At 37.8% G+C, this 27396-nt stretch overlaps 2 protein-coding genes across 5 annotated transcripts in view; one reads left to right on the top strand and one right to left on the bottom strand.

Moving 5' to 3' along the window:
* Positions 1–656: 656 nt before the first annotated feature.
* c4 (complement component 4) lies at positions 657–21267 on the top strand. 2 transcript variants are annotated; one of them, XM_057350819.1, is made up of 41 exons: positions 657–858; positions 1012–1204; positions 1493–1664; positions 1763–1833; positions 1915–2000; positions 2071–2153; positions 2271–2358; positions 2435–2540; positions 2622–2748; positions 2900–3015; positions 3158–3337; positions 4724–4921; positions 5007–5201; positions 5812–5955; positions 6113–6242; positions 6332–6403; positions 6485–6685; positions 7586–7709; positions 7818–7888; positions 7970–8109; positions 8185–8388; positions 8977–9028; positions 9105–9185; positions 9372–9575; positions 9923–9998; positions 10088–10244; positions 12058–12162; positions 13074–13242; positions 13524–13705; positions 16821–16976; positions 17196–17255; positions 17352–17442; positions 17530–17704; positions 17824–17911; positions 18007–18081; positions 19048–19150; positions 19235–19324; positions 19492–19584; positions 19665–19748; positions 20097–20241; positions 20373–21267. In XM_057350819.1, exons 1-41 carry the CDS (start codon positions 797–799, stop codon positions 20512–20514), a joined length of 5091 nt encoding a protein of 1696 aa, XP_057206802.1. In that variant the 5' UTR covers positions 657–796; the 3' UTR covers positions 20515–21267. The 2 variants fall into 2 exon arrangements, with proteins under 2 accessions (XP_057206802.1, XP_057206801.1); XM_057350818.1 differs by lacking the exon at positions 1012–1204 and having other exon boundaries at positions 658–858.
* trim3a (tripartite motif containing 3a) overlaps positions 20648–27396 on the bottom strand; it is a 22466-nt gene continuing 15717 nt past the window's right edge. For all 3 annotated transcript variants that reach the window (XM_057350820.1, XM_057350822.1, XM_057350821.1), the window contains exons 4-14: positions 26933–27084; positions 25885–26065; positions 25359–25706; positions 24812–25202; positions 24421–24524; positions 24021–24188; positions 23619–23787; positions 23475–23534; positions 23259–23329; positions 22942–23082; positions 20648–22352 (exon numbers count right to left, since the gene is read on the bottom strand). In XM_057350820.1, the coding sequence (XP_057206803.1) occupies positions 22200–22352; positions 22942–23082; positions 23259–23329; positions 23475–23534; positions 23619–23787; positions 24021–24188; positions 24421–24524; positions 24812–25202; positions 25359–25706; positions 25885–26065; positions 26933–27084 (1938 nt within the window). In that variant the 3' untranslated portion in view covers positions 20648–22199. The remainder of the gene's footprint in view (positions 22353–22941; positions 23083–23258; positions 23330–23474; positions 23535–23618; positions 23788–24020; positions 24189–24420; positions 24525–24811; positions 25203–25358; positions 25707–25884; positions 26066–26932; positions 27085–27396) is intronic.

The following is a 27396-nucleotide window of genomic DNA, read 5'->3' as shown; positions in this document are numbered from 1 at the left end:
GACAAAGAAACAAGAGGGTATATATAGGCAAGACAAACGAGGGATAATTACACAGGGCAGGTGGGAAACATTAGACACGGGAGGAAGGCAATACATGAGAAGAGAGGGGCGGGGCCAATGACAAGACACGAGAAAACACATGAGAGGTAAAAACAAACAACTCATGGTTTTCTCACATAAAACCTAAGGGCTCTGTCCCAATCCCGCCACACGACTAGAATTTCATAAACAAGACGGTGGGACCGTGACAAATTTAGTTCATAATTATATAATATATTATAAAATTACATGTATAGACTTACTACTATTACTATACAGTATATAATATAATTGACTATACATGTAATTTTAACTTAATCTTTTTCCTTGTGGCTAGTTATACAGAAAGTTGCTGTAACTTATAAAAACAAGTTGATGTGTTACTGTAATGTAAAAATATATATTAGCATGACTTACTGATTGCATAACTTTTTAGTGTTATTACATAGTCAAAAAAAACATTTAGTGCTAGATTTTGGATATTTTTCTTTGGATCCTATTCTCCAAACAGCTGCTGAGTTTCATTATGAACAATTCCCAGGCTTCTTAGAAATCACGTGGCTAAGAGACCATGCACATTTTGCCAAGATTTTTTTTCTCTTAGTGTTAATAAATGTAGGGGTCCGCTTGGTAAAAGCTCATTTTGATGACCCTGGGAAATATACAGGATCGTAATATAAAGTTCTAGTGGATAATTCTCTCAGTTAGTGATCATGTCAAAGCTGTTTTGAACTATATACTGCATCAAGACAGAAAGATGGTCAGCCCTCTGGTTTATGTTGTTTTTGTTTTTCTCACAGTGGATGCACAAACACCCACGTAAGTAGAATGACGGCATAGACAGCAGTTTAAAATGTTACTACTACTAATGTTTTTTTTATGAATATAATGCATGGAAGGCATGTTGCTCTCATCAATATCAAAGCTTTTGTGATGTGTGCCTACAATATATGCATGAATGTGTATGTGTAGGTGCCTCATTGTTTCTCCAAATATAATACACCTGGGAGTGGATGAGACTGTTAGTGTGCAGCTCCACGGAGCAACCAAATCGACTAGTATGCATCTATACTTTGAAGATCAGGTCATGGAAAAACTGGTCTCTATAAAGAAATCTATTATCCTTAATGAAGACAATCAATACCAGGCTTTAGTAAAACTTCAGGCAAGTCTGTGCTCTGCTGTTCACCCAAAAACTCTTTCATCATTTACCCTCATGTCAATCCAACCTGTTCTTCTGCAAAACAGAATGTTTTAAAAAGGCCCCCAATTGACTTTTACTGTATGCACAAAACCACTGAAACATTTCTGCAAATATCTTCTTTTGTCCTTCACATGAGGGTGAATAACTCACAGAATTGTTGTTTTTAAGCGAACCATCCCTTTCACTGTTTAGAAACATATACATATGTTTATATTCTGTACAGAATCTGATGTGTTTTCTCACATTCAGGTTGACCGCAGACTGTTTGAAAGAATCACAAAAGATTCATATGTGCAGCTTGTTGCTGAAAGCAAGGATGCATTTAGCAATGGACGAAGAATGGTCAGCATCTTTGTGTCAAGAAAAAGAGGGTACATATTCATCCAAACAGACAAGCCGATTTATAACCCAGGGGAAAAAGGTATGACACTCAGAGGACGATATCATCTTTATCTTAAGTAAAAAAAAATTGCTTGCATTAAAAAGTGAATCACTTCTTAAGTCTTCCGTCTTTTTCAGTCAGATATAGAATCTTCACTCTAAACAACGTCATGCTCCCCATGAAAGATACAATCCATGTTAAAATAACCGTGAGTTGAAATTACCCATGATGTTTTGAACATATTATAAAGAAGGAGGGGAACATTCTTTTATTAATTTATTATTTACAGAACAGCAAAGGCTTGATTGTTTACAATCATATGATGGGTTCGCAAGAAATCCTGGAGAAAAGCATCACTATTCCAGACATGGAGGTGTAAGTTTACTAGTTATATAAATATATATGGATATATTTCACATGTTAAGTTCATTTCTCAATAATTCAGGGCAGGCCACTGGAAAATCTTTGTGTCGTTTGAAAACTCGCCCGAATATGAAACAACATCAGAATTTGAGATCAGGGAATATGGTAGGTGCCGCAAAAAAAGCTAAAGAAAAACACACCAAAATCACAGAACTGCAGAACTAATACAGCGTAAGGCCTGAAGCAATACTCAGAGAGACTGTCAAATCTGTCACCTTCTAGTTTTGCCCTCATTTGAGGTTCAAATCGAGGCTCCGCAGCCTTACCACACTTTAAAGAGTACGTCCTTTCCATTCAACATCTCTGCCAGGTATGTACTGCAAACACATATGATTTACAATATCAGTTCACCCACGTAACTTACCGTAGCTCTCGGTGTCCTTCAGATATACTTATGGGAAGGGGGTCAACGGCGTGGCTTACATTAGATTTGGACTTCTAGATGAGAAAGGGAACAGGACGTATCTCCAAGGCACTGAGAAGCAGACAGAAGTGTGTTAATCATTTTTCATCAACAAAAAACACAGCCGACTAAAAACGCAAACCTGAGCATCCCTGTGGTTTATTCTCTAGGTTGTGGATGGCACTGCGCAAACAGAAGTACTCACTGTTGAGTTAAGGAACGCATCAGAAAGGAATGACATAAGATACATGGAGGGATACTATCTTTACATTGCAGTATCAGTTTTGGAAAAAGCAAGTGAGTGATGAAATGTAGCATCATGTAGAAGATGTATATATACTTTGTGTTATGTATCAATTAACATTTTCAAAATATTATTTATCCCTAAACAGTTCTTACAATACATAACATATTTATTTTATGATGATATATATGTATGACTATACAGGTGGCAATCTGGAGGAAGCTGAGAGCTCTTCTGTAAAGATTGTTACTTCACCTTATGTCATTGATCTGTCGAAGACCAAGCAGCATTTCACACCAGGTGGCATGTTTTCCGTTGTGGTATGTGACCTAAAGCATTTCAGAGCTCCATCTGTTCCTTGCTTTCCTCTGTTTTGGGACTACAGCAGATATGGAGATGAGCATTGACACATCTGTGCACACAAAGCAAAATAACTGCTGTTGTTGTACTTTATTTTTCCAGGCTACTGCTACTTATCCAAATGGCAACAGAGTCCCTTACTTGAAATTCAAAGCCACTGTTCAAGTGACAATACAAGGATCAACTGAAAAAATTCTGAATGAAGAGGGACTGGGAAATGATATGGGAGATATTTCCATGTCCTTTCAGATACCACCACTGGCCAAAACTTTATTCATAACGGTAATATTTTACATAATTGACCTTACATTTGTTGTTGTCTTTATAATCACTGTAATCCTGTTAGTTAATCAGTGTTCCAAATTTAATACAATATCCAAATTAACTTGGTTGAAATACCAATGCTGCCATTGTTTTTGTAACTCTGGATTAATTTATTAAGCAACGATGCTATGATAAAGTAAATAAAGCCGTGCTTATAGTGTTAAAGAAATAGTTTACCTAAAAATTAAACATCTGTAATTCACCCTCATGTCATTCAAAACCTACTGTGTCGGGTAAATGGGGTATTTTTAAGTTAATTGTTTAAAAACATATTGCCACAACATGCTTCTTTTGTATATAAAAACAATATATATAATTTTACAAAATTTATTTTTTGTAAAATTAACAAAATTACATAACAAAGGTATTCTAGGGCAATGTGTGTATGTATATTAATTATTATTATGCTCAATAAACATTTGAATGTTAGTTATGTTTTGGTTATACAAGCTTGGATATAAGAATTGTTATTGTAACAGATTCGCAACTATTTTTTTAGGAGGGAAATCATGCTCTAAACTTAAATGGCCCATTTACCTATTATCATTCCATATGATTCTTTCTTTTGTGGCACACAAAATATATTGACAAAAGTCAAAATAGTTTTGTGTACATACAATAGATTGATTTCATGACGCCTCCACGTTGAAATCGAAAGCGAGGCAGAGGTGGGAAGAAAACCGGAAAGACAGATGGACTGCAATGGTTTGGACAACCAACCTGGAGTTATTAAAACGATTTATGATTTTAAATGTGACAATATAAGCATAGGATGCATGTCACACGAGCTGTTTACTTGACCACTCAAGCCATACCATGATACCATCACATATTAGTGACTGTTTAAACTGCCATAAATGGGTTTCATTCGCTCACACACACAGCCAATCTAACGTTGATTTTAAACGCATCATTTGTTTATTCATGTCACAGACACCCGATGGTAGTCCAAACCATTGCAGTCTGTCCTTCAGGTTTTCTTCCCACCTCTGCCTCATTTTCAATTTCAACATCAGCCTATGGAAGTCAATGTTTGGTTTCCGACGTGCCTCAAAATGTCTCTTCTGTGATCTAAAAAACAATGAAAAGGTTTGGAATAACATCACAGTATGTAAATGATCAAAGGTTTTTCATTTGGGTGACATTTACATTTACCTTTGTGGCAGATGCTTTTGTCCAAAGAGACTTACAGTCTCTTAACATTTGTGTGGGAACCAAACCCATGAACGTTAAATGTTCTACCGGTTGGGCTACTGGAACGCCCCTTTACGCATAAATTACACTGGAATGAATAAAAGTAATCCAACACTGGACTGATTCATTTGAAAATTCATATTTTGGCAGGTGTTTGCTGAGGGAAGTGAACAGGAGGTCATTCTTAGTGATGCAAAGATGACCGTCAATGCAGTGGAGGATGTGGAAGGCAGATATCTTAGTTTGGAGGTGGAGCATCAGATCCTACAGCCTGGTCAAGATCTGAAAACCATATTACGGGACATTACACCCCCAAATGCAGCAAGACCCACCTTCTTTTATTTATTGGTAGATCAGCTTTATAGTAATAAAAGTAATTTGGACTAGTATTTTACCTTTTATTAATTGAGAAATTAATGAATCCTTCTAACAGGTTTTGAGTAAAGGCAGAATTGTGCGGGTGGAGAGGGTGCAGAGAACTGAAATCACAACGACCAATGTGCGTTTCACTGAGGATCTGGTGCCTGCGTTCCGCCTGATCGCCTATTATTTTATAGACCTTCCAAACCGTCAAAAAATAGTAGCAGACTCTGTGTGGGTCGATGTAAAAGATGTTTGCAAAGGAAAGGTAAAGATGTGAAGAATTATTCGGAATCATGCATTTCTTGGAAACATGGAAGATGGTTTCTAGCTGGTCATTAGTTTGTGCAGTATTTTAAAAGGTGCCGTGCATAATCTTTTGGAGGATCAATTGACAGAAATGCAATATAATATACATAACTATGTGTTCAGAGGTGTATAAAGACCTCACATAACTAAGCGTTATGTTTTTATTACCTTAGAATGAGCTATTTCTATCTACATACACCACGGGTCCCCTTGCATGGAATTCTCCATGTTGTTTCTACAGTAGCCCTAAACAGACAAACTGTACTGCAGAGCGCGTTTCTTAAATGTGTTAACTCCTTTGGCAAAAGAGCGAAAACGTGACGACATCTTAGTTCTGTGTCTGCCACCGTAGAGGGGAGGAGTGGAATGAGCCGTTGGTTGCAATTTGAAACCTCACCGTTAGATGGCGCTAAATACCATCCACTGGACTTTTAATACAAAACTTTGTACAGTTCACCTGCTAATGTCAGCTAGTAACTAGATGCCATGTTCTACCAGTAAAGAAATTAGATGCTTGAATATTAAATTCAAAATTTACTAATTTTAATTCATATCCTTTTTGTGTATAGGTGGAAATTCTTTCACTGGATACAATGAAACCCGCAAGACAGTTCGAGCTGTTGGTTAAAACAGATCCAAACAGCAGAGTGGCTCTTGCTGCAGTGGACTCTGCAGTTTATATTCTGAATAAAAACAAATTAAGCCCACAAAAGGTAAAACATTAATGATAATTTTAAGACTCATAAAATCATACTGTATGTCCCATCCCCACTTGATGTTTCAAGTAAATAAACACAGGGGAAAATAATTCACAGGGTCTTTGTACAAATATTACTGCAGTTAATGGAGGTCATTTGTCTTATCCCACAGATGTTTGAGTACATGAACTCTTATGACTTGGCCTGCTCTGTAGGAGGGGGGGAGAACTCAAGTGCGGTTCTGCAGGGAGCTGGACTTACTTTCATTTGTAACTGTGATCTGGCAACTCCAAAACCCCGAGGTAAAATACCTCCTGATATTCTGTTTTAATTAAAAAGACATCATGTTCTTTTAGTGAACATGATGTCTAATCAGTTTTTATTTCTTCAGAACATAAATGTTTCGCTAAACGTCGCAACCGGAGAGCAGCTGTGGACTACGTTGCAGAATACAATGCACTTGGTAAAATACAAAACACGACTGGTCTCATTTAACAAAAATGTTGTTCACACTGTATGACAATCAATGGTCATGTTTTCATAGTCAACAGCTACAAGAACCAGGAAAGAATGTGCTGTTTTGATGGCATAAGGCCAAGCAAAGTGCGCAAGACCTGCAATGAGCGTGTAAGAAATGTCAAACATTCGGTGAGCTGTCGTGCTGCTTTTGAAAAGTGCTGCAAAGAGGCGGAGGAGAGGAGAAAGAGAGAGAGATTGGATAGGCTTAAAAACAGCCTTGGCAGAGGTACAGGACACATTCTCTTGCACAACTTTTCGGGAAGCTCTTATTTATTTTGTTATGCTTTTAGCCAGAATGATTGCACAAGTCTGAAAAAGTACAATAAATTCAAGCAAGCCTTCTGATTTATTAAAACCTAAAAAAGCATTTCTATAGACTTTCTAGAAGATCCAGAGGCCCTTCCTATATCAGTTTTTAATTTATGTAACAGTTTTTTATTTCACACATACTGTATAATTAAGTTGAGCGATATTCATTTGACATTTCAGTTTAATTCACAATTCAGTTTTAAAGGTCCAGTGTATGAAATGTTGCGGCATCTAGCGGTGAGGTTGAGAATGGCAACCGACGGCTCCCTCCACCCCTCCCTTTCAAAGGGAGAGCTAAGATGTTGTCACATTTTCGCTTCTTTGTCGAAGTATTTACGTTCTGTAGAGCAGTTTGTCCGTGTAGGGCTACTGTAGAAACAATATGGCGAATTCCATGCAAGGGGACCTGCGGTGTATAGAAATATCTCATTCTAAGGTAATAAAAACATAACGCTTCATTGTGTAAGGTCTTTATACACCTCTGAAGACATAGTTATGTATATTATATTGCATTTCTTTCAGTAGATCCTCCAAAAAATTACACATTGGACCTTTAAATGTTCTTTTAGTTGTATTTTTGGTGTAATGCCAAAAAACTGAAACAGGAAGTGCTTCTGGACATCTTATAATATGTTTAATTTTAATCTTGAAAAATGGTCTATTAAAAATGTATAAATACCACATTTTAACATACTACGATCTTAATGTCTGCTTATATTCTGTATTGCACAATAGTGTTTATGTGTACTATGAAACTGAAATGTACTAGATATAACTTAATTGTAACTGTTTTGTGAATTCACATTTCCATCTCTAGCTATAGCCAATGACAATACATTGGAGGAAACTATGGTTAATGTGGACGCTATTCATCTGCGCAGTTATTTTCCACAGTCATGGATGTGGACAGTTGTTGAATCAGATAATTCTGGCACTGTCAGGTAACCCATCTGCCTATTTTTTGGGAGATAACAAATTAAGCATTTCCCATTTAACTGAAGACTGTAATCATATAATTGTTTTCTAAAAAATATCTTGCAACCTTCAAGACATCGTGCAGTTGCTCCTGACTCCATAACTACCTGGGAAGTCCAAGCTGTGGGCATCTCTCCCACAAAAGGTCTATAAAATCTGTGTTCGTTTTCTGTCCAGCCTTTGACAAGTGATCAGCGTCTAAACAGAATCACTGTCATTTCTTTAGGATTCTGCATCGCAGAGCCGAAACCCCTGAGGGTCTTCCAGGACTTTTTTGTGTCTGTTATCCTTCCTTACTCTGTGAAAAGAAACGAGCAGCTTCAGGTCAAAGCTGTCGCGTACAATTACAAGCCAGATAGTTTACAGGTAGATTCAACACTCGCCAAGCATTTATTCAGGCCTTCAAGTTTACTGAATATTTGTGCAATAATGTGTCTTTAGATAAAAGTGAAGATGGATAAAGCAGATGGGCTGTGTAGTGTTGGTGGGAGTGATGTGGAACAGCTGGTCACAGTTCCTGGTAACTCAGCATTGGCCGTGTATTTCACTGTGGTGCCACTTGTCATTGGAAACATCCCCATAACCGTGCTGGCCTACGGCTCACCCACCGCCCGTGACCGGGTGCGAAAGGAGCTGCGTGTGGAGGTGATGTGTTTTCTAAATACATGAGATACTTGAAGGGACTGAAACATCACCGCAATGTTCTGTAAAGCAAATCACAAGTGATGACAACCTTTTATGTCAAAACATTTGTAAAAACAAAAATACAAATTTGAAAGTGATAGTTCACCCAAAAATCATTTACTCACCCTCTTGTCATTTTAAACTTGTTTGACTTTCTTTCTTCCGCAGAACACAAAAGAAGATATTTTGAAGAAAGTTGGTAACTGAACAGCGCCGTCACACATTCAGTTCTGTTTTATGGACACAACCAATGCAAGTGAATGTGTGCGGATAACAAAATTCTTCAAAAGATCTTTTTTGTGTTTTGCGAAGAAAGTCATTCAGGATTGAAATAACAAGAGGGTGAGTAAATGATGACAGAATTTTCATTTTTTGGTGAACTATTACTTTAAGCCCTCTTTTTTTATTATTATTATTATAAACATGGCATAGAGTCTGCATGGGTTTTTCCCATATTGTTTTTTAAGTGTAAATTTTATTACGTCCATCAAAGCGTATTAACATGACAAAGATAACAATTCATATTTGCTTCTGATTCTTCATATTTAGGAAGAAGGGCAAATTGTCTTTATTGACAAGGAGTTCAACATTTATCCAAATGGTACGGATACAATATATTTAATAATTACATTTTAAGCTTAGGTCTTAGCCAAAACCTTTATTTTTGTTTTGCGCAGCCAGGAAATTAGAGATCGATATTCCAACCCCTGCTGATAAAATCCCAGACGGGCAGGATTCCATCTCTGTGGGTTTTAAAGGTAAAGTGGATAGTAGGTTTCTACATTTTGTTGACTTGAAAGTGCACTTAAGAGGCCACAATTAACTCTAATGCAGCTCTGGTACATTGTGTATTAATAAACACTTACATGTAAATGAAGTGATGGTCAGCTTGGCTTGGGTCTGTTAGCGTTTCCAAATGTTTAGGTATAACTGAAATGTTCCAGGTGGTGTGATGGGAGAGTCGGTGGATAACTGTCTTCACCTGGAAGGTGTTAACAGACTCATTCAGCTTCCTAAAGGATGCGCAGAACAGACTATGGTGAAAATGTCTCCCGCTATTCATGCCATGAGATACCTGGATGCCACCAAACAATGGATATCACTCGAAGCTGAACGTAGAGATGAGGCCAAGTCAATGATCCAGACCGGTGCGTATGCATTACTACCTGTTCCATTACATTTACATTTATTCATTTGGCAGACACTTTTATCCAAATTTATCCAAAGCGACTTACAAGTAGGAGAGCATATAAACATTTTGTCAACACGCTAAACAGTACCAATAGTTTACAAACAGTACTGTTACTTTACAATTACATACAATTACATTACTTGCATACAAGTTACAAACAGTTTCATTTTAATATCTATCAGACAAAAAAGGACTTTATTTTAATGAAAGCAGGATTTGACATTTGCTTACGATGGCCAACCAGGATACAAAAATACAGTGTATCTGAATGTACTGAACTCATCTTGGCTTTGTTTTTTCCAGGTTACAACACAGTTCTCACATTCAAAAAAACAGATGGCTCTTATGGAGCATTTCTGTCGACACCCAGCAGTATTTGGTAAGTTTTTAGTTACTGAAGAGAATTAAGCCTATATCGTAAATGCATGCTAACTTTCTTGGGATACATTTTCATCTGTCTTCTCATAGGCTTACTGCATTTATTGCCAAAGAGCTGACAGAGGCCCGGGACATCATTCACGTGGAAGACTCTTATATTCAGGAGGCCATGTCCTATTTGATCTCCAAACAGAAGAACAATGGTGCATGGGATGATCCTAATGCACTGTATGACAGAAGAATGAAGGTATGGCTAAAGTATCAACTTACCCAGGGGCGTAATTTTCACTGGTGACAAGGGGGACATGTCCCCTCCACTTTTCAAAATCCCGTCCGTGTCCCCCTCACTTTCAAATTTGTTTGATATGATTTTTAACCGCATGCCGTCATCGCCACGGAGAAGTAGGACTGAGCAGTCAGCCTGTGTCGATGCGGGCGTCGCGTGCACACTCTAAAAATAGCTCACTGAAAGGTTGTTTTCAATCACGTGGGTTTTGTGTTTGTACTTGTACTTGTACTTGTACTTGTACAAGTACTTGTGTTTAACGACCTGAACAACGACCAGGTAAGCCCAAATTTCTGTCAAACCTAACCTGTAATAAACAGTAGCTTCTGTTAATAGAACGAGCCCTTATTAAACAGATAAAGTTAAAAAATTCTCGCGCTAAGCGTTTCTTTCCTAAAATCCATTATAAGGAAACAGTTTAACGTACCAAAACAACAACCGGGGAAAACCAAATTAAATACATTTTGTTTATCACTGATATCAAACATAAACATGATAACAGAAAAGTTTTATGTTCTTAGTTTGTCGCTGCCTTGAGCCAAGTTATGTGGTTTCTTAAAAATAAACACTAGCTGCTGTTAAAAGAACAAGCACTTATTCCAGGGTTAACAATAGTCTCACGTTAAACTTGTTTATTACAATTAAGGTTTAATAGAAATTTGGTTTTGCGTAGTCGTTGTTTCGGTATGCTATGTTAAGCTGTTTTCTTATAATGGACGATCGGACTCATTCTTTTAACAGAAGCTAGTGTTTATGACAAGGCTTGACAGAAATGTGGGCTTCCCTGGTCGTTGTTTAGGTACGTTAAACCTCGTTAAGCGTTTTAGGCTCGATTCACATTTCGCGTATAAAACCCCGCGGAAAACGCGAACTGCACTGTGTTCTCCTTTTTTCCCAAAGCGCATGGAGTTTGCGCTCTCCTGGCGTCTGTCGTCGCTAAGCAACCATGGGCCATGATAGCTGTTGAGACGAGGGGGTATAAACAAAGGATATATGGATTATATGCACTGAAAATACCTTGCAATAACTCTGCTACTAGATTTAGTTATGCTGTGATCATCTGTGTCTCCATTTTCATTGAGCTTGTCTATATTGGCTGGTTGGTTCTTGTCACATGACCTGCGGTGCGCTTGCGCCTTTCTGAAAAGTTGAGATTTTTTCATCTCAATGCGGCGCCGACGCTCCTGAAAAAAAGAGCGCGTCGCACCGCATGCCCACGCCCCCTATTTCCACGCGGTTGCCGCGCGTCTACATTTAAAATAACAAATATGTGCGCAGAAAAGACGCGAAATGTGAATCAGGCCTTAGAAAGTCATCCGGCTCGTCTCCTCAGATTCCGGTTTACAAGCCGTTTTTTCCTCCGTTTCTCAGTCAATACTTGCATTTTCCCCCTTGATGAACATCAAGTTTTGCTACACAATAAAAACACTGTGTGGTTTCATTGTTTAATCAATTTAAACAATCAAAACGATGCAAAACATACATTTTGAGTTTGTGTTAGTGAATTCCCTATGGAGAAAATCACTTGCTGCCCTCCATCCACACTTCGCTCACTTCATGTAGAAAATACATTATTTCATGGATTTTGTATCACCATAGTGCCTAAACGTATGTAAATGCAGGATATGGGATTCAAATCAAAAACATTTCCTCCCATTTTGTGTCCCCCCCCACTTCTCAAACCAAAATTACACCCTTTACCTAAATATTTACATTTAGAGCTTTTAAATTTATAACTAACATTGACTAAATGAAGACCGGTGTTTGTCTTTAGGGAGGAGTTGGACAGGCAGAAGATGATGTTCCTTTATCTGCATTTGTGCTTTTATCAATGTATCGTGCTGTGAAAGTGTACAAGCTGGGAACAGACACAGAACTGGTAATGTATGAACAAAATATAACAAGAGAATACAAAAACTACTTTATAAACAGTAATAAGAAAGAAAATATGTACCCTGTACAGTGTTAAGGAAATTCTGTTCTATTCAGTGTTGCCTTCAAGTGCACACCAAGGAAATTCGTTCCTTCAATTAGAACATCAATTACATCAACTACATGTGTGCATAAATGCAAGTTGGAAAATAACACGGGACTATTGTAAACCAAACAAAACTTTATGAATAATTCATTTATGCCTCATTTTTTATTCTTTTCTTCTAATAAAATATGACCCTGCCTGTGAAATCCCAGAATTTTTTTGGTGACTTACTGTTTTCTACATAAAATCACCCATTATTCATGAGCTGTTCAATACATAGCACATTTAAAATGATTGAGAAACAGCATGTAAATTTGAAAAAAACTTTACAAAGTCATTAATTAATGAAATACATGATTATTTATTATGTATCATTAATTATTCATTCTTGATTAACAAAGATTACACTCTTAAAAATAAAGGTGCCTGAAAGGTTTTTCACAGCGATGCCATAGAAGAACCATATTTTGTTCCACAAAGAACCATCTCTTTCTTTCCTTTTTATAATCTGAAGAACCTTTTTTCGCCACAAAGAACCTTTTGTGAAACAGAAAGGTTCTTAAAATGTTAAAGGTTCTTTATGGAACCAAAAGGTTCTTCTATGGCATCGAAGAACCTTTTGAAGCACCTTTTTTAAGAGTGTACATGATTAATTATTAATCATAAATTGACACGCCCCATACGACGTCACAACTTTGCAAGTCATGTGTCATCTATAATTCTAAAATTCCGAATCGTAAATTCGACTTATCCTTGGAAATGTAATTACGATATTCCCAACTGCACTTTAAAGACACACAATTCTATTCCAGAGAATGGCTATGGAAAAGGCGAAGGCTTATCTAGAGGAGAAGGTGGATGTCCTGCAGAATCCATATTCGGCTGCTATCACAGCTTACGTTATGTCCCTGCATAAACCGCTGACACCTGGAGCTCAACGTGTCCAGCAAAAGCTGAAAGTGACAGCTAAATGTGCCAAATGTTAGTCATAACACCCCATCTTCAATTATTTGTCTTAGGACCTTGTTGTCAAAAGTAGACATGATCCAGTAATACCTTTTTAACACTCTACACATTCTACTGATCATCAATATACCTTTTCACTTCCTCTCGAGTAACATAACACTTCAGAAGAGATTTGTAAGCAAAAATGTACAACAATCTTTGACAATTTTACGAAAGAAGGAATAATGTCTGGTCATAAATTATTAGCTGGATTACTTTTCTAATTCTTACCTTATCTCTCTCTTTATTCTGTGTAGCAAAGTGTTTCTGGAATGCCGAGGGTGGCAAATCAGAGGGTCAAGCGGATGCCGAGGCTGTGGAGACCACAGCATATGGGCTGCTGAATGCTTTGTCTGTAGGAGATAAAGAGATGGCTAAAGAAATCGCAAACTGGCTAACAGAGCAGCGCGGGTATGGTGGTGGATTCCGGTCGACACAGGTGGGTGACAAGTTTTCCATTCAGCAGAAACACAAAGAAACGTTAGTAACCAGAAATTTTCAGGTAAAACAAAGATGGTCTAGTTTGGCGTGTTATCATGCTGATCTTCTATCATGCTGATAGTACGTACATTTTCCCTCTTGGCCAACTTCTGAGGTCTCTTGGTCCTAATTTTCATTTTAATGCAGATGACACCCAGATATACATACATTCAAAATCTGATATTAAAGTGTGTTTCTTTCCTTTCACACTGTATCTCTGAGATAAAAAATGGATGTCTGATCATTCTTAAAGAGTAAATATTCATTGATATTTAAGGTCCTATTTTGGTTTATGTAGTGCCCAACAACAAGTTTACGTACATACAAGGTGTAAAAACACTATTATTTTGTTATACTGTAATAGGCACTAATATTTTGTTATTCGTTCGGCGAATCATCCGTCTAATCCCCTCCTTTCCATCAGCCTACTCTGGTCTGATTGGTCAGATGGTGTACTCTGATGTGATTGGTCAGATGGTGTACTCTGCTGTGATTGGTCTGCCGCGAATGAGGCTCACGAGCTACAGTGTTTGGGGCGAAGAGTGAAGTTTTCGCAGACAGTCCTAGCAAAACGTAGACAGGGATTATATGTAGTAGGGGTTGAATGACCTAAGATTTTTTGAAGTCGACTATTATTTGATAAAAGTCGCGTCGATGTCGACTAGTCAATGACGTCATTAATAAATAAAATAAGAGCGAGGGAATGTTTTGCAACGTGATTTGATGAGTGTGGGCAGTAAGACACTTAAGACGTGTTTGAGTGCGGGAGAATGGCGGAACTCCCGCAAAATAGCCTCTAAAAATATAGTATCCAATTACAAATGAACTGTTGTTCATCTATTGCACAAGAGCAACAACAACTAGACTAAGATAAATAAAAAGGTCGGTGGTAGTGGCGCTATGCAGTAAAAGAGCAGCAGGTGGATCTCTACAGCAGCCTAATGTTACTTCAGATCTGAAGCGTGTGTACAGACCAAACTTCCCTTGCATTTACAACAAGTCAACTGAAAGGGTCATGTGCACTAATAGATGAAACAACATAAAAATGTGTAGAGTTTGTTTGTGACAACCTATGTCTTTAGAACAACGTCAATATATTTATTAGCTAATGCAGCAGACATTTTATCATAGCGGACTTAAACGCAGCACCTCAGGAACACAGCAGCCAATATGAGAAACATTTTTATTTATTCTGTTTCTTTCATGTGTTATTAAATGGGGAACAATTACAAAAATAGCCTATAAGTAAAACGTCTTATTATTATACATTTTACACTATTAAAATATTTTTGATAATGTCAGAAGCACTAGCGAGAACAGACAACAGAAGACATTTTTTGAAATTTTCTGAAACAGAAAGTGTGACGCGAGTCTGACGGAAGGGATTGGGTGATGTCTTTCCAGTACAACCCGCTCCCTTTACTGTAACGTTTATTTTATCGATATAATGCAGAACCAAACCAGACAGACATAAAGAATAAAATGAGACTGAGAACATCAACACTGGATTTATTATATGCAGTTCAGTAGTTAAAATCAGCAAGTACCATCGGGTTGCTGTCCCATAGTACAAACCTTAGATTAAGACCAAAACAACAGTACTAGAGCCCCCTCTTAGCTGTGGGGTGTTTTTAAATTAAGATCTTAACCTGTTTAAACAGGCGGTAATAAGGTTTTATGCTCGTTTACATTATTTATACGAAGACATTTAATCCAGACACTCTTGTTAGGAAGTCAAAAACCCGGAAGCGTGAAAAAGGCCTATGACATCCCACGTGCAGCTCTCTTGGAACAGCCTCTTCTTAAAGCTACAGTGTCAAAATCACATGACCCGCGACTAGTCGACATCAAGCTTTAAAGGTCGCGTCAGAGCATTAATGTCGACTAGTTCGTCCAACCCCTAATATGTAGTGACGTAAATCTACGGCGGTTCGCGAATCAGACTGGGCACGACTCATTTGCATGATTCAGAGTCGCCTCCCTTTTTTCCATGCCAATAACTTTGTTATTCATTCACCTTCAGCTTTACAACTTGGCAGACCGCTTACATTCACACACGGCAACATTACACACCGCATGAAATGTAATTTACATGATCTCATAATATGTACTCTTTAATAGTGATAAGACTGAAGTGATGCTCATTGGTTCACCTCACCAATTGCGTAAATCTGATTCTTTAGCCCTCAATGTGGATGGCTCAGTTATACAGTTTCACACAAATGAAAACATTTGGTGATAATTGATGCTAACTTAACATTTGATCTTCATGTTCGTAACACAGTTAAAGTATGTTTTTTTCATCTCAGAAATATTGCCAGATTACGCCCCATGTTGACATTTTCTGTTGCTGAAAAGTTAATCAACACTGTTTTTTTCCCGAATTGACTAAATCCCAAAGCATTGTTGGCTGGAGTCTCAAAAGCCACCCTCAGTAAACTACAGTTGGTACAAAATTCTGCTGCTCGTATCTTGACTAGAACCAGTGCAAGAGTTCACATTACACCTATCTTAGAAACCTTGCACTGGCTTCCTGTCAAGTCTCAAATTGAATTCAATTCTCCTGCTGACTTATAAGGCCTTAAATGATTTGGCTCCTCAATATCTGTCAGAGCTCTTAGTACCCTAAACCCCAGTACGAAACCTCTGTTCTACCGAAGCTGGTCTGTTCCGGCAACTTGCTTAAGAACTATGGGCGATAGGGCTTTTTCCTATCTGGCCCCAAAATTATGGAATTTCCTTGCCCTATAAGATTAGAAACGCAGAATCTCAAAATATTTGTAGTTTTTTAGGGTAGCTTTTATGTGACAAATGTGAATATGTTGTCTTCATTTATATTTGTTTTGTATTATTTCTTGTTTTATTTCTGTTTGTTCTTTGTTTGTTTCTACCTTGTTGTTATTTTGATTGAATTCTATTATATTTTGAATTTACTATATTCTATTTTTCATTATTTTTGTAAAGCGCTTTGAGATGCTACTTTTAAAGGCGCTATATAAAATAAAGTTATTGTTATTTTTCTTTGACAAAACCATGTTGGATGTACCTTCTTACTCACTCGATGTGTATTTCAGGACACGGTCGTGGCCCTCGAGGCTTTAGCGAAATACAGAGCACAGAACAATGACGTGGAAGATCTTAATCTGCGGGTGGAAATGTGTCATGAAAACGGTCAAAGGGAGGACATTCGTTTGACTAAACGTAATGCACTTACCCACGCTGCCGTTGAGGCAAGTAAGATGGCATCATTTTTATGGCCTCACCTGTAAGTAAAGGTTGTCATAACACCTGCTCCTTAATCTTAGTATAGGATTACAAACCGGTTTAAATACATTAGGTTTATGAAATGCTTTTGTATGCTTCACTTCCCTTTTAACTGCCCAAGAAATAACAATAGCTTATGATGTAATTACATTACATTACATAATATTACACATTTGTTTCCACAGGTCAGAAATCCTGGAAAAATGACAGTAAATGTCGAAGGAACAGGACGTGGAACTTTATTGGTACGATTTTTCCTCACCTAAAAATATTGATGAAAATGATCAATTACTGTGGCTCTATGATCTTTGAGTTATTCATTTTATGTGAACTTGTTACAGATTGTACAGACGTACAGATCTATGAAGAAAGACGAATCGTACTGTGACCTCCTTCACCTTACTGTTAAAGTGAAAGGAGAGCTGGAATACAGTACGTAAAATATCCCTGGAGGAGAAAAGAAATATAAATTGTTCTGTATGAATAAATTGAGTAGCACATCAACATGTTGTTTTGTAGAAGCTGAGGATGAAGAAGGGTTTGATGATTATTACAATTACGATACCAATGAGGATCTACACAGAGATGAGCCCGGGAGCAGAATGGAATGGTTTGATCTTCGCAGTCGCAGAAGAAGACAAGCTTCAGAGGAGCCGAGAAAAGAGAGTTCACTCATATACACAGTGTGTGTGGGGTGAGCGCAGAATAAAACTTTTTGGTAGCTGTTTAGTGTATTATCTTTATATATGGAAGTACATTCTTAATAGGCCTATATGTTATATTATTTGAGATAAATTGATTCTTCCCTCACAGGGTGAAAATGAACAGTTCTGTTGGTATGATCGTAGTGGACATCTCCCTGCTGAGCGGCCTGAGACCAAACACAGGGGATCTAGAACAAGTCCGTACGCAGTTCTTAAAGTTTTTTCTGTATCAATAATTTCCTGACTAAAGATGTATAGATTTATTTACAAATTTCTTTTTTATTTTCTACAGCTTATGAAGGGCTCTGAGCAGTATATTGACCGTTACGACATTCACCAAAATAAAGTCTTTCTATACTTTGCAAAGGTACAGTAAAAAAAGGTTTCTACTGTCAAATGGAAAAAGCTGATACACAAAGACAAAAAGTTTTTTATTTTCTTGCGGCTGTTGGACGGAAAGCTTGTGTGTGAAAACTGCTACATTTGAGGAAATGGAAAACGTTTTTACTGTGTTGTCAAAGTGAGAAGCTGTTTTTAATTGGTTAAATATTTGCAAAGCATACAGACAAACATGAAGGGTAACCAATAGTAATGATTTATGTAAAAAATAATGGACAGAAATGTAAAAAATGGAGGAATCGCTCCCGCCCATTTCCGTACCACCGTCCAAACTAATTTAGCATGCTCAAAGTCAAGTCTGACCGCGCATGATACACACCGTAAAAAAGACGTTAAAAAAACGGAAGTTTTCTGGCAGCTGGGGTGCCAGAAATATACTGTGAAAATAACTTTTCGCCCCAAAACCACGTTTTACATGTACATTTATGTATTTATTACTCTTATCCAAAGCAACTTACATTGCATTACACTATACATTTGTTTTCCCAGTTTTTCTTGTCAATTTGCAGTCTTTTTCTGTAATTCGACAGTAACAATAAGTAACAAAAATACTTATGTTAATAAAACAGTATAATTTCATAAAATTTGGTTTTTTTTATATTTTTTACGTGAAAATTCTGTCAAATTATTTTTTTACAGTGCTGCTGTACGCTCTCTGAGATACTACTTTTATAGTATCTCATTATTTGTGATTTGTGATGTGAAAAAATGTCGTCTTACCTTAACCACTTGATGTTTTGTTTGCTTCCTCTTTTTTGATGTTCAGCTACATACATCTGCTATATAAAGTTGCTATATAAACATCTAATCCTTACTGTACAAACTCAAACTATGAGAAATATGAACTGGTCTGATACTGTTATGATGCCTGGATCCATTATGAAATAATGTTATAGGATCAGCCAGTGATTTGACAATATGATCATACCACCAGATCGATGAAGCTGAGAGGTGTCTTTGGTTTGGTGCTGATCAGATTGTTCCCATGGGCCTCGTCCAGCCAGCAGCTGCCGTTGTCTATGACTATTACAACCCAGGTCATAAATGAAACTGTGTACCTTTTAACACCTTTTGAACTGTAACTGTATCTGCATGTCATGATGTCACTACATGTTACGCAGAGAGAAGATGCGGTATATTCTATACAGCCCCTCAGAAGAGCCCAATGATCTCCAAACTGTGCAACGGGGACGTGTGCACATGTGCAGAAGGTGAGAGACCATCTCTTGCATATTTACTAAGAGAATAGAGACAGGGGTTAGTTGTCAAACTTTTTTACTTTAGTGTGGATTCTTTACACAGTCTGCATATATACACAAATAGTTAGTATCCGTAAACTGTATTGTACAAGACATATTTTTATTTCATACCTTTGTAGGCAGCTGCCCGAAACTGAGGGTCACCTTCAGCAAGAACATAAAACAAGACACTCGCAGTGGTTTCGCATGTTACTCGCCTGTCGCCGATTACGGTGGGAAACCAAACCAAATAATTCACAAATTTTGCCGCCAGGTCAAACTTTTACATTTATATAAATTCTGTTTCCTATAGTTTACGTAATCAAATTTGTCAACTCAAGCACGGATGGTGTCTTTATGTACTACACAGCAGTAATCTCTGAAGTTCTTCAGATGGGTGAGTTTGGAGTGTTTTCAAACTAAGTATTAAACGTGCACCCAAAAATAAAAATTCTATTAATTTATACACCCTCATCTAATTCAAAACCTGTAAAACTCATTTCTTTGTGGAACACAAAAGATGCTATTTTGAGAAATGTCTCCGTGGTTTTGTGTCCATACAATGGAAGTCAATGAGGGTAAATGTTGTTTGGTTACCAACGTTCTTCAAAATGCCATTTTTTGCGTTCTGCAGAAGAAAAAAAGTCATGAAGGTTTAAGATGACGTGTGACTATATGATGAAAGAAATGTTCTTTTTGGATGAACTATTCCTTTAGAATAATAACACTTGCTGTCCTGTTAAAGGAAAGGACTCTGCCATCCATAAGGATGCCACACGTCAAATGGTGCTGCGCTTGGCTTGTGATGATTTTACATTGAAAAGCGAAGCAAGTTATCTGCTTATGGGGCAGGATGAAGATATCAACTTTCTGAATTACGCAGGACTGCAGTAAGCTATGACACCTCGTGTTTGACTTTGATATACATTTTATCAGTTCATGCATTCATGGGGAATATTTGTTGCTAGTGCCTGGTTAAGGTACAGAAATGTTTAATGAATCAGTTTTTCCGTTTCTAAAGGTACAGGTATATGTTGAACGGTGACATCTGGATTGAGGAGATACCGGAGGAGAAGAAATGCAAAGGAACCACGAGTCGCTCCGCCTGCTACCTGTTGAAGGAATTCATGCGACAGCACCCCATAAGACGCTGTGACATTTAGAAAACACTGTTAAAAGAGCCATGTATGACATCAGTAGTTGGCTTGGTCATTTGTGTGCTTTTATTTCTAGTACATACTGACATATAAAGAGACAGTTACAGTTGTTGGATGCATTGGAATTGAGAGCCTGAAGCATTTCAGTTTCGATTTTAATGTGTAAGGTTTGTAATATTGGCAATACAGTAGATTCACTTTACTCTTAATCTGTTACATAAAGGGAAGAACTTTATTACAATAACCTCAGATATTACTTTATAAAACATCTCTGACTGCCCATATTATAAATACATACTCATCTTAGGGCTAGTTTTTGAGACGGTACATTTCTGATACATATTTGAGGATTATTGCAGAATACACCAAATTTAAAATGCCTTGTGTTCTGTTACACTGTCGTTTTATTACAGAATACTGTAGTATTGTCTTAAACAGCACTCGCTTTCCATCGCTTGTGCACATTTGTTCAGAATAAGTTTTATCAGAATAGAAACGTTCTCCAAATAAAGTACAAATGCTCATCTGATTCAATTCATTTCGGCTGTGTATTCTAATAGTGTGACATCTGGACCAAAATGATAAAACTGATCTTTTTGTCACAGTTTTTTCTTACATTCATAAGAATCGAACAAAAATTTAAAATAAAAAAACAGTAGTAAATTCTTCAGTAATATGGTAAACTGTGAACAGTACCCTGCTTTTTTTATCTCGAATTTGGCAACGTAAAATGCATAAAATGGCTTATTGTTGAACATTTTTTCAATTTCCATTATTTTGTTATGACACATTCCCTTTGTTCTGTGCATGAAAACACTTCACAACACATTAGCCGTATCCACTCGATCATTTCTTGACCACTGACGGCATTGAGCTTGCAAATAAACAAAATACTTTTAACTTAAAAAAAATAACATGTACATTACAAGAGCGTGTACAAAATAAAATTAACTTTACCTTTTTAACATAAGCAGAAAAAAAGATCATGCAATATGTGAATTGCGCTGTTGTGATGAGTGATATGAAGGAGCTTTTGAAAGTGGAGGCACGAGAAACCTTGAAGCAGCTTTACTAAAAGCCAGTTTACATTAACAGCCGGGTTACTTTAAATATCGAGCTTTAGCGCAGTAAGAGTTTCCAAAACCATACAGTTTACAGCAAACCAATGGCGATCAATTTACACCGTATGATATAAATGCATACACGTGTACAACTACTCAAAGCACGAATGGCTGGTCGATGTGTAACAGCGTCCTCTACAGGTCATTCTAAAGCTAAAGCGTTAATGAACTGCTGAAGAAATGCTTACAATATATATTTCAACCATTAAAATCCCAGTTTGATTTCATAAATTGGTTTACAAAGTAGCTTGATATTTTGGAAAACAGCACATAATGCTTTGTCCTTTGAAAGCGTACGGATAGCTGCCTTAGTCAATATCTGGTGAAACTTGAGTGTTATTATTTGTGTTTAATATGACTGTACATTCAGTTTGGAAATTATTCATGTAAATCAATCGGATACGGTTGCAACATTCATTAAACCCTGGGTTCGTTTACGACACGTCAACTTAAAACCAGTCAATTGTCTTCTGGAAAAAATGTTGTGCCGAATTATGTGCAAAGGAAAACATGAAATGCAGAAGAGACGTGAACCTTACAGTATACCTGCTAAACCTTTCATCACGGTCTCTACTGCAGGTATCGATAGACTTTGAAACAGTGGTTTCCAGAGTCTGCCACGGCTACGTGACCATCGGACGTGAGAGCGAGAGCCTGGGGGCCGTACAGAGGGTCTGCCGTCGTATTGATGTATGACAGGAAAGAGCCAGAACTGTCAAACACCTGAAGGAGAAAGATGGAATTAGATTTAGCCAGGAGCTGCCAGTCAGATAGTTACTATCTGTAACTTTTGCATCAATGGCGCCATCTTTCTTTGAAACGTAAAACTGCAGGTTTCTTTGTTATCTATACAAGTGTTGAACTCAAATAAAGTCAATTAAACATTTCCGGTAAAATCTGACCCTAATTATAAATATTTTTTATAATCTCACAGTTGTAAATCGGGGTAAAGTAATGAAAAGAAGGTTTTGAGAACTGTTTTATGTACTTGATCAAAAACTGCTTTAGTTTTAACCCAAAAAATATTTTTAAAGAAGTGTCCACATACAGTATAAGCAGTCCAGTATGCCCTGTTGTTAGACGTAAACATGAGCCAATGTTGCCATGTTATGCCACCCCAAAAAATGCACAAAGCCACAATATCTACTTTTTACATTAAACTGAAATAGAAGAATGTTCGTATCATTTCTGTTGAAATACTCAAGTTTAGGAAAAACTACACGTCACCTTTATACGTCAGCATATATAAAGACAAAAATGTATATAATAGCATGCACTGTGAACACATTAGTCATAATATTTTATCGCCCACCTGTATCCTACTGTTGCCCCAGTCTGCAACAATAATATTCCCATTTCCATCCACAGCCACACCTGTGGGTGCATTAAACTGCCCGTTCCCTTCTCCATGAGAGCCGAATTTAAACAGGAACTCCCCGTCGGCATTGTAAACCTGCAAGAATACAATGAAGAACCACAGAACAATGAATTATAAAATAACTGATTGTGAAATACAGAATGGTAACAAAAAACACAAAAATGAAATGTCAGGAAATGGGAATCAAAAAGTCATATATACATACACAAAATGGAAAAACATACACAATAAAAGAACAGACTTCACTTTACCTTCACAGAATGATTGTGGAAGTCTGTCACAATAATTTCATTCTTGTTGTTTATAGCCACGAAATGTGGACCTCGTTGCCACAGAAAGAGAGAAATAAGCGTTAGCATTAAATTGAACTGTTTTGTTTATAAGAAAATACCTGGCAACACAAAGAACACCCAATGCATGCAAATACTAGCTTTTATGAAAACAATTCTCTCGTGTTTAATACTCACTGAAGGCAGGGCCGGATTTACTCTGCTTTGGCTCAGTTGGCGTATTTGGAGCACTTTTGTCTGCAGAGATAAAGGAAAAAGCAGCATGAGCTAAATGCTAAAAGCAGATGATGGATAGACTTAATGATATATAATAGACATTACCTGCAAACTGCCTCTCTGATGTTCCCTTGGCACCAAATTTGGTCACCAGCTTGCCGTTGGATTGGAAGATGAAGACGCAGAAAGCTTTGTTATCTGCTGTGATAATGTGTCCGTTCTTATCCACGGCGACTCCTTTAGGACCCATCAGCCGGCCTGCGCCGATTTTGTTCTGCCAGCATTTGTGCATCACAAAAAAATGTCAAATCAACAATGTTGAATGAAAAATATCTGATACGTAGAAAATAAAGTTCAAAGTTAAACAATAAAACAAGTTAAATAAAAAAATTTTTGTTGCTTATATATATAACCAGTATTTACACGTAAAAGAAGAGGGTGGGGAATGTCTGTGCTGCGTCTGACACACGGCACTTTTAAGCTCTGTTATGAAGTTATGTAACCAACCTTAAACTTGCCGTCAGGAGAGAAGATGCTCAACCATCTGTTGTCATAGTCAGCCACGATGATGTCACCGTTCATGTCCACAGCGATGCCGGTGGGTCGCTGCAGCTGGCCAGGAGAGCGACCTCTGACCCCAAACTTCAGATTGAATTGACCATCGTTGGAAAACACCTACCACGTATGCACATTGACTATAATGATTAAATCAGTAACAGTAGTTCTATACACATTCAATATATTTATATACAGTAGTGATGCAGTGATGCATTTGTACATTACATTTGTACAATATTTGCTATTAATGCCATCAGGTTCGATTAAACCCTCAAAATATGAGATGTACAGTATGTTGCAAAACTGACAAAACTGCATAACTCTATATTGCTCATACATAAAGTGTTACCTGTATGCACTGGTTGTTGCTGTCAGCTACCACGATTCGTCCAGTGCTGGTGGTGGAGATACCCTGCAGGTTGGAGAATTCCCCCTTTTCTCTTCCTCTCGTTCCTGTCGCACCAAATAACAAACAGATGTGACCTCATCCTCATGGGATGACATTACTGGAAAGCTGGAACGTTAATGCTACACCCATCATTATAATAAAAAATACACTTTATTTGAACTGTACTTCATTACACCAACAAATATTCAGGAACTGTAGAATGCTATTGATTCATATTTTTAAATATTTGTATGATTTTTTTACCTATGATCAATATGCTTAAATATATACCTACATGGGAGTAAATTAGTATGTAAATCTGTTTATAAGTATGCTTCCTATTTTTACCCACCCACTCTGTAGATGAGGTCATCCTCTATTGGGTTCTCCTTCTTCTTCGTGGTGCTGTACATGCTCGAGGGTCTGCGGACCGCTTTCTGCCGAACGTGCCCTCCGCCCCCGCCTCCTCCTCCTGGGGACTTCACACGCCTCTTAACGTCATCGGGAGACTGCGGGGCGTCGCAGGGTTTGATGGCCCTCAGGCGGAAGGGGCTGCCCCTCACGGGCTGTCCGTAGAGCAGGACAGAGAAGGAAAACTCGCCCTCCGCACGGAGGGTGTAGCCGATCTCATAGGTGCCGTTCTTGTTGTCCGTTATCTCCGTTGCGGTGACCGTTCCATCAGGCCCGGTGATCTGAGCCCTCAGTGCCGCATTTCCAGTCTTGACTAGTTCACCGTCTTTGTCCTGAGTGAAAACAGTTAAATGCTTATGTTAGGAATCAGTATGTGTATAATTTCCTACGGTACATCTATATCTCAAGAGGATTTTTACAACAAACGTTAATACTCCATCATTTTTGTTTTGTTTGACTTTACCAAACACAAAAGTGAAATCACCAACCTTAGTGGTGGCTGTAACAGTGGTATTCTGACCCATGACAGCGTGTCTGAGACCCTCTCCAGTCGCTACGCTGGTGTGGCCCACGGCGCTGGTGGTTAGCAGGACTCCCAGGTTCTGGATGGAGCGACGCAACCCCTCTGTCTCCACCTGACAGTCAAGGTGTCCGTTTTCGTGGGGTTGCTCAGGGAAGGCGTGGCGGGCAAGAGCCCCCATCCGCTCTCCCATCTGCTTCTGCACCAGGAGAACTTCGGTGGGGCTGCCGTGGTTTAGGGCCTGTTCGGTGAAGCTACAGTTACTCTGGATGTTCTCTTTTCCCTGCAATAATGCAGACAGTTGGCTTTGTAGCACCTGCAAAGACAAAGCAGAGGTTCGGCAGCCGGATTAATACATTAGATAGCAGAATTTGTTTTCATTGAAAGGCAGGCTTTCAGTAATGCAACCTATAAACAGTCCGATCTCAAAAAACACAACAGCATTTTTTATTGAAATGTATTTACTTACAAAATGATGTGTACAGAGGTCTTACCTTCTGTTTGGTGGTGCAGATGTTCTCCAGGTCAGTGATAAGGGCAGTCTTACGCTGGTGTAGTGCTTTCTCCAGTTCCTCGAACGTATTGCTGATCTCCGAAACAGCTTCGTTCTTCCTGTCTGTTAGCTGTCTGGAGATATCATTTACCAGCTCTATAGCCCCGGTCAGCTGTGGAAGCCTGCGAGAGGAGGAATAAGGGCAATGTTCTATCAAACTTTCAATAAGATGCTCATAGTGTGACCCAAAACATCTTTGACCAGCCTGAGGTCCTGGTTTAAACAGTTTTTATTTAGCAGGGTTTAGTTCGTTAAGAAATCACATTTTTACAGTACACACAGCTTTAAAGCAGCTTTACATACAATCATACTGCAGTGTTGGAAATCGAATCAAATTCATAATAAACCTTTTAATGTTTCAAACGCATAAAAAGCATAAATCGAACAGCAAACATTGGCTCTAGAACAGTGCATCTCAACCTTTTTGACTTTAAGCACCCTCATTGTCCACAACAATATTTATAGGTACCCAGCATATTTCTTCAAAAAATATTCACTATTGTGCATGTGAACCTGCCTGTGAAATCTGGTATAAAGTGGCATATTCTCATTATAAGAAAAATAAGATCAAAGTAATCATAGACAGAAAACTGAAAAGAAATAGGTATTTGTTGCTGTAAATAATAGATTATAGGATACATTTTAATTTAGATTTTTTTTATGACAAATACTGAAATTTATGATTTTATTGACACTTTTATCATTTTGCACAAAAAAATGGTTTCCTAAACACTGATTTCATTTTTGACAGGCTTATTCAGTCAGTATTACAGTTTTAAAGGTTATATTTTCACAGAATGTTCTTAACATTTTTATGAAGAAAAACGTAAAAAGGTGACTTCCGTTTTCACACTTCAACAAAAAAAATATTTTGGCTTATTTTATTGCCGTCTCGTTTTAAACCATTTTAAGCTCCCTTGGTAGTTTGTTGACGCCCCCTGGTGGAGAAACACTATACTTGACTGTATTATTAGGTATTAAGCATGAACCTGTTGCGGATTGCATCTAGCTGGTTCTTCAGTGCTGCTTTGTGTTGTTCTAGGACGTCCCGCAGTGGAACAGTCACATGTTCTCTGTGTTCTCCTTCAGTGCATTCCAAACACATGGCTGTTTCACAGGACTCGCAGTAAAACTCCATGACCTGCAGAGGGCGCAAACAACACATTAAAATGCTGCAAGACTTACACTTTCATATTTTATGAAAGCCACTCCATAAAATAAACACTTGCAATGATTCACACATCATTCGAAATAGTTTGCAAGATCGTAAGTGTGTCCTAAAACAAAGTGTGCTAAAAATAGTATTCCCAATTATCATGCATTGTTCAACCACTAAAGTATGCAGGCCTACTTCTCTATCAGTAACAAAGCATGCTATTAGTGTACATGCGAAGTAATCATGCCAGTTGGGACACTGCCCATTTCTTTTGCAGACAATGTCATCCTTTCCCAC

The sequence above is a fragment of the Triplophysa rosa genome, linkage group LG14 (assembly GCF_024868665.1).
Source record: "Triplophysa rosa linkage group LG14, Trosa_1v2, whole genome shotgun sequence".
Lineage (NCBI taxonomy): Eukaryota > Metazoa > Chordata > Actinopteri > Cypriniformes > Nemacheilidae > Triplophysa > Triplophysa rosa.
The sequence above is the reverse complement of the archived record's forward strand: the minus strand, read 5'-3'. Positions and strand labels throughout refer to the sequence as shown.

What these genes read in the sequence shown, in the direction of transcription:
- c4 (XM_057350819.1), top strand. Translation starts at nt 797, where the DNA reads ATGGTCAGCCCTCTGGTTTATGTTGTTTTTGTTTTTCTCACAGTGGAT. An exon ending in TGTATGACAGAAGAATGAAG is followed by an intron (nt 10,245 to 12,057) that starts GTATGGCTAAAG and finishes GTTTGTCTTTAG; the next exon opens with GGAGGAGTTGGACAGGCAGA. An exon ending in CTCGCCTGTCGCCGATTACG is followed by an intron (nt 19,585 to 19,664) that starts GTGGGAAACCAA and finishes TGTTTCCTATAG; the next exon opens with TTTACGTAATCAAATTTGTC.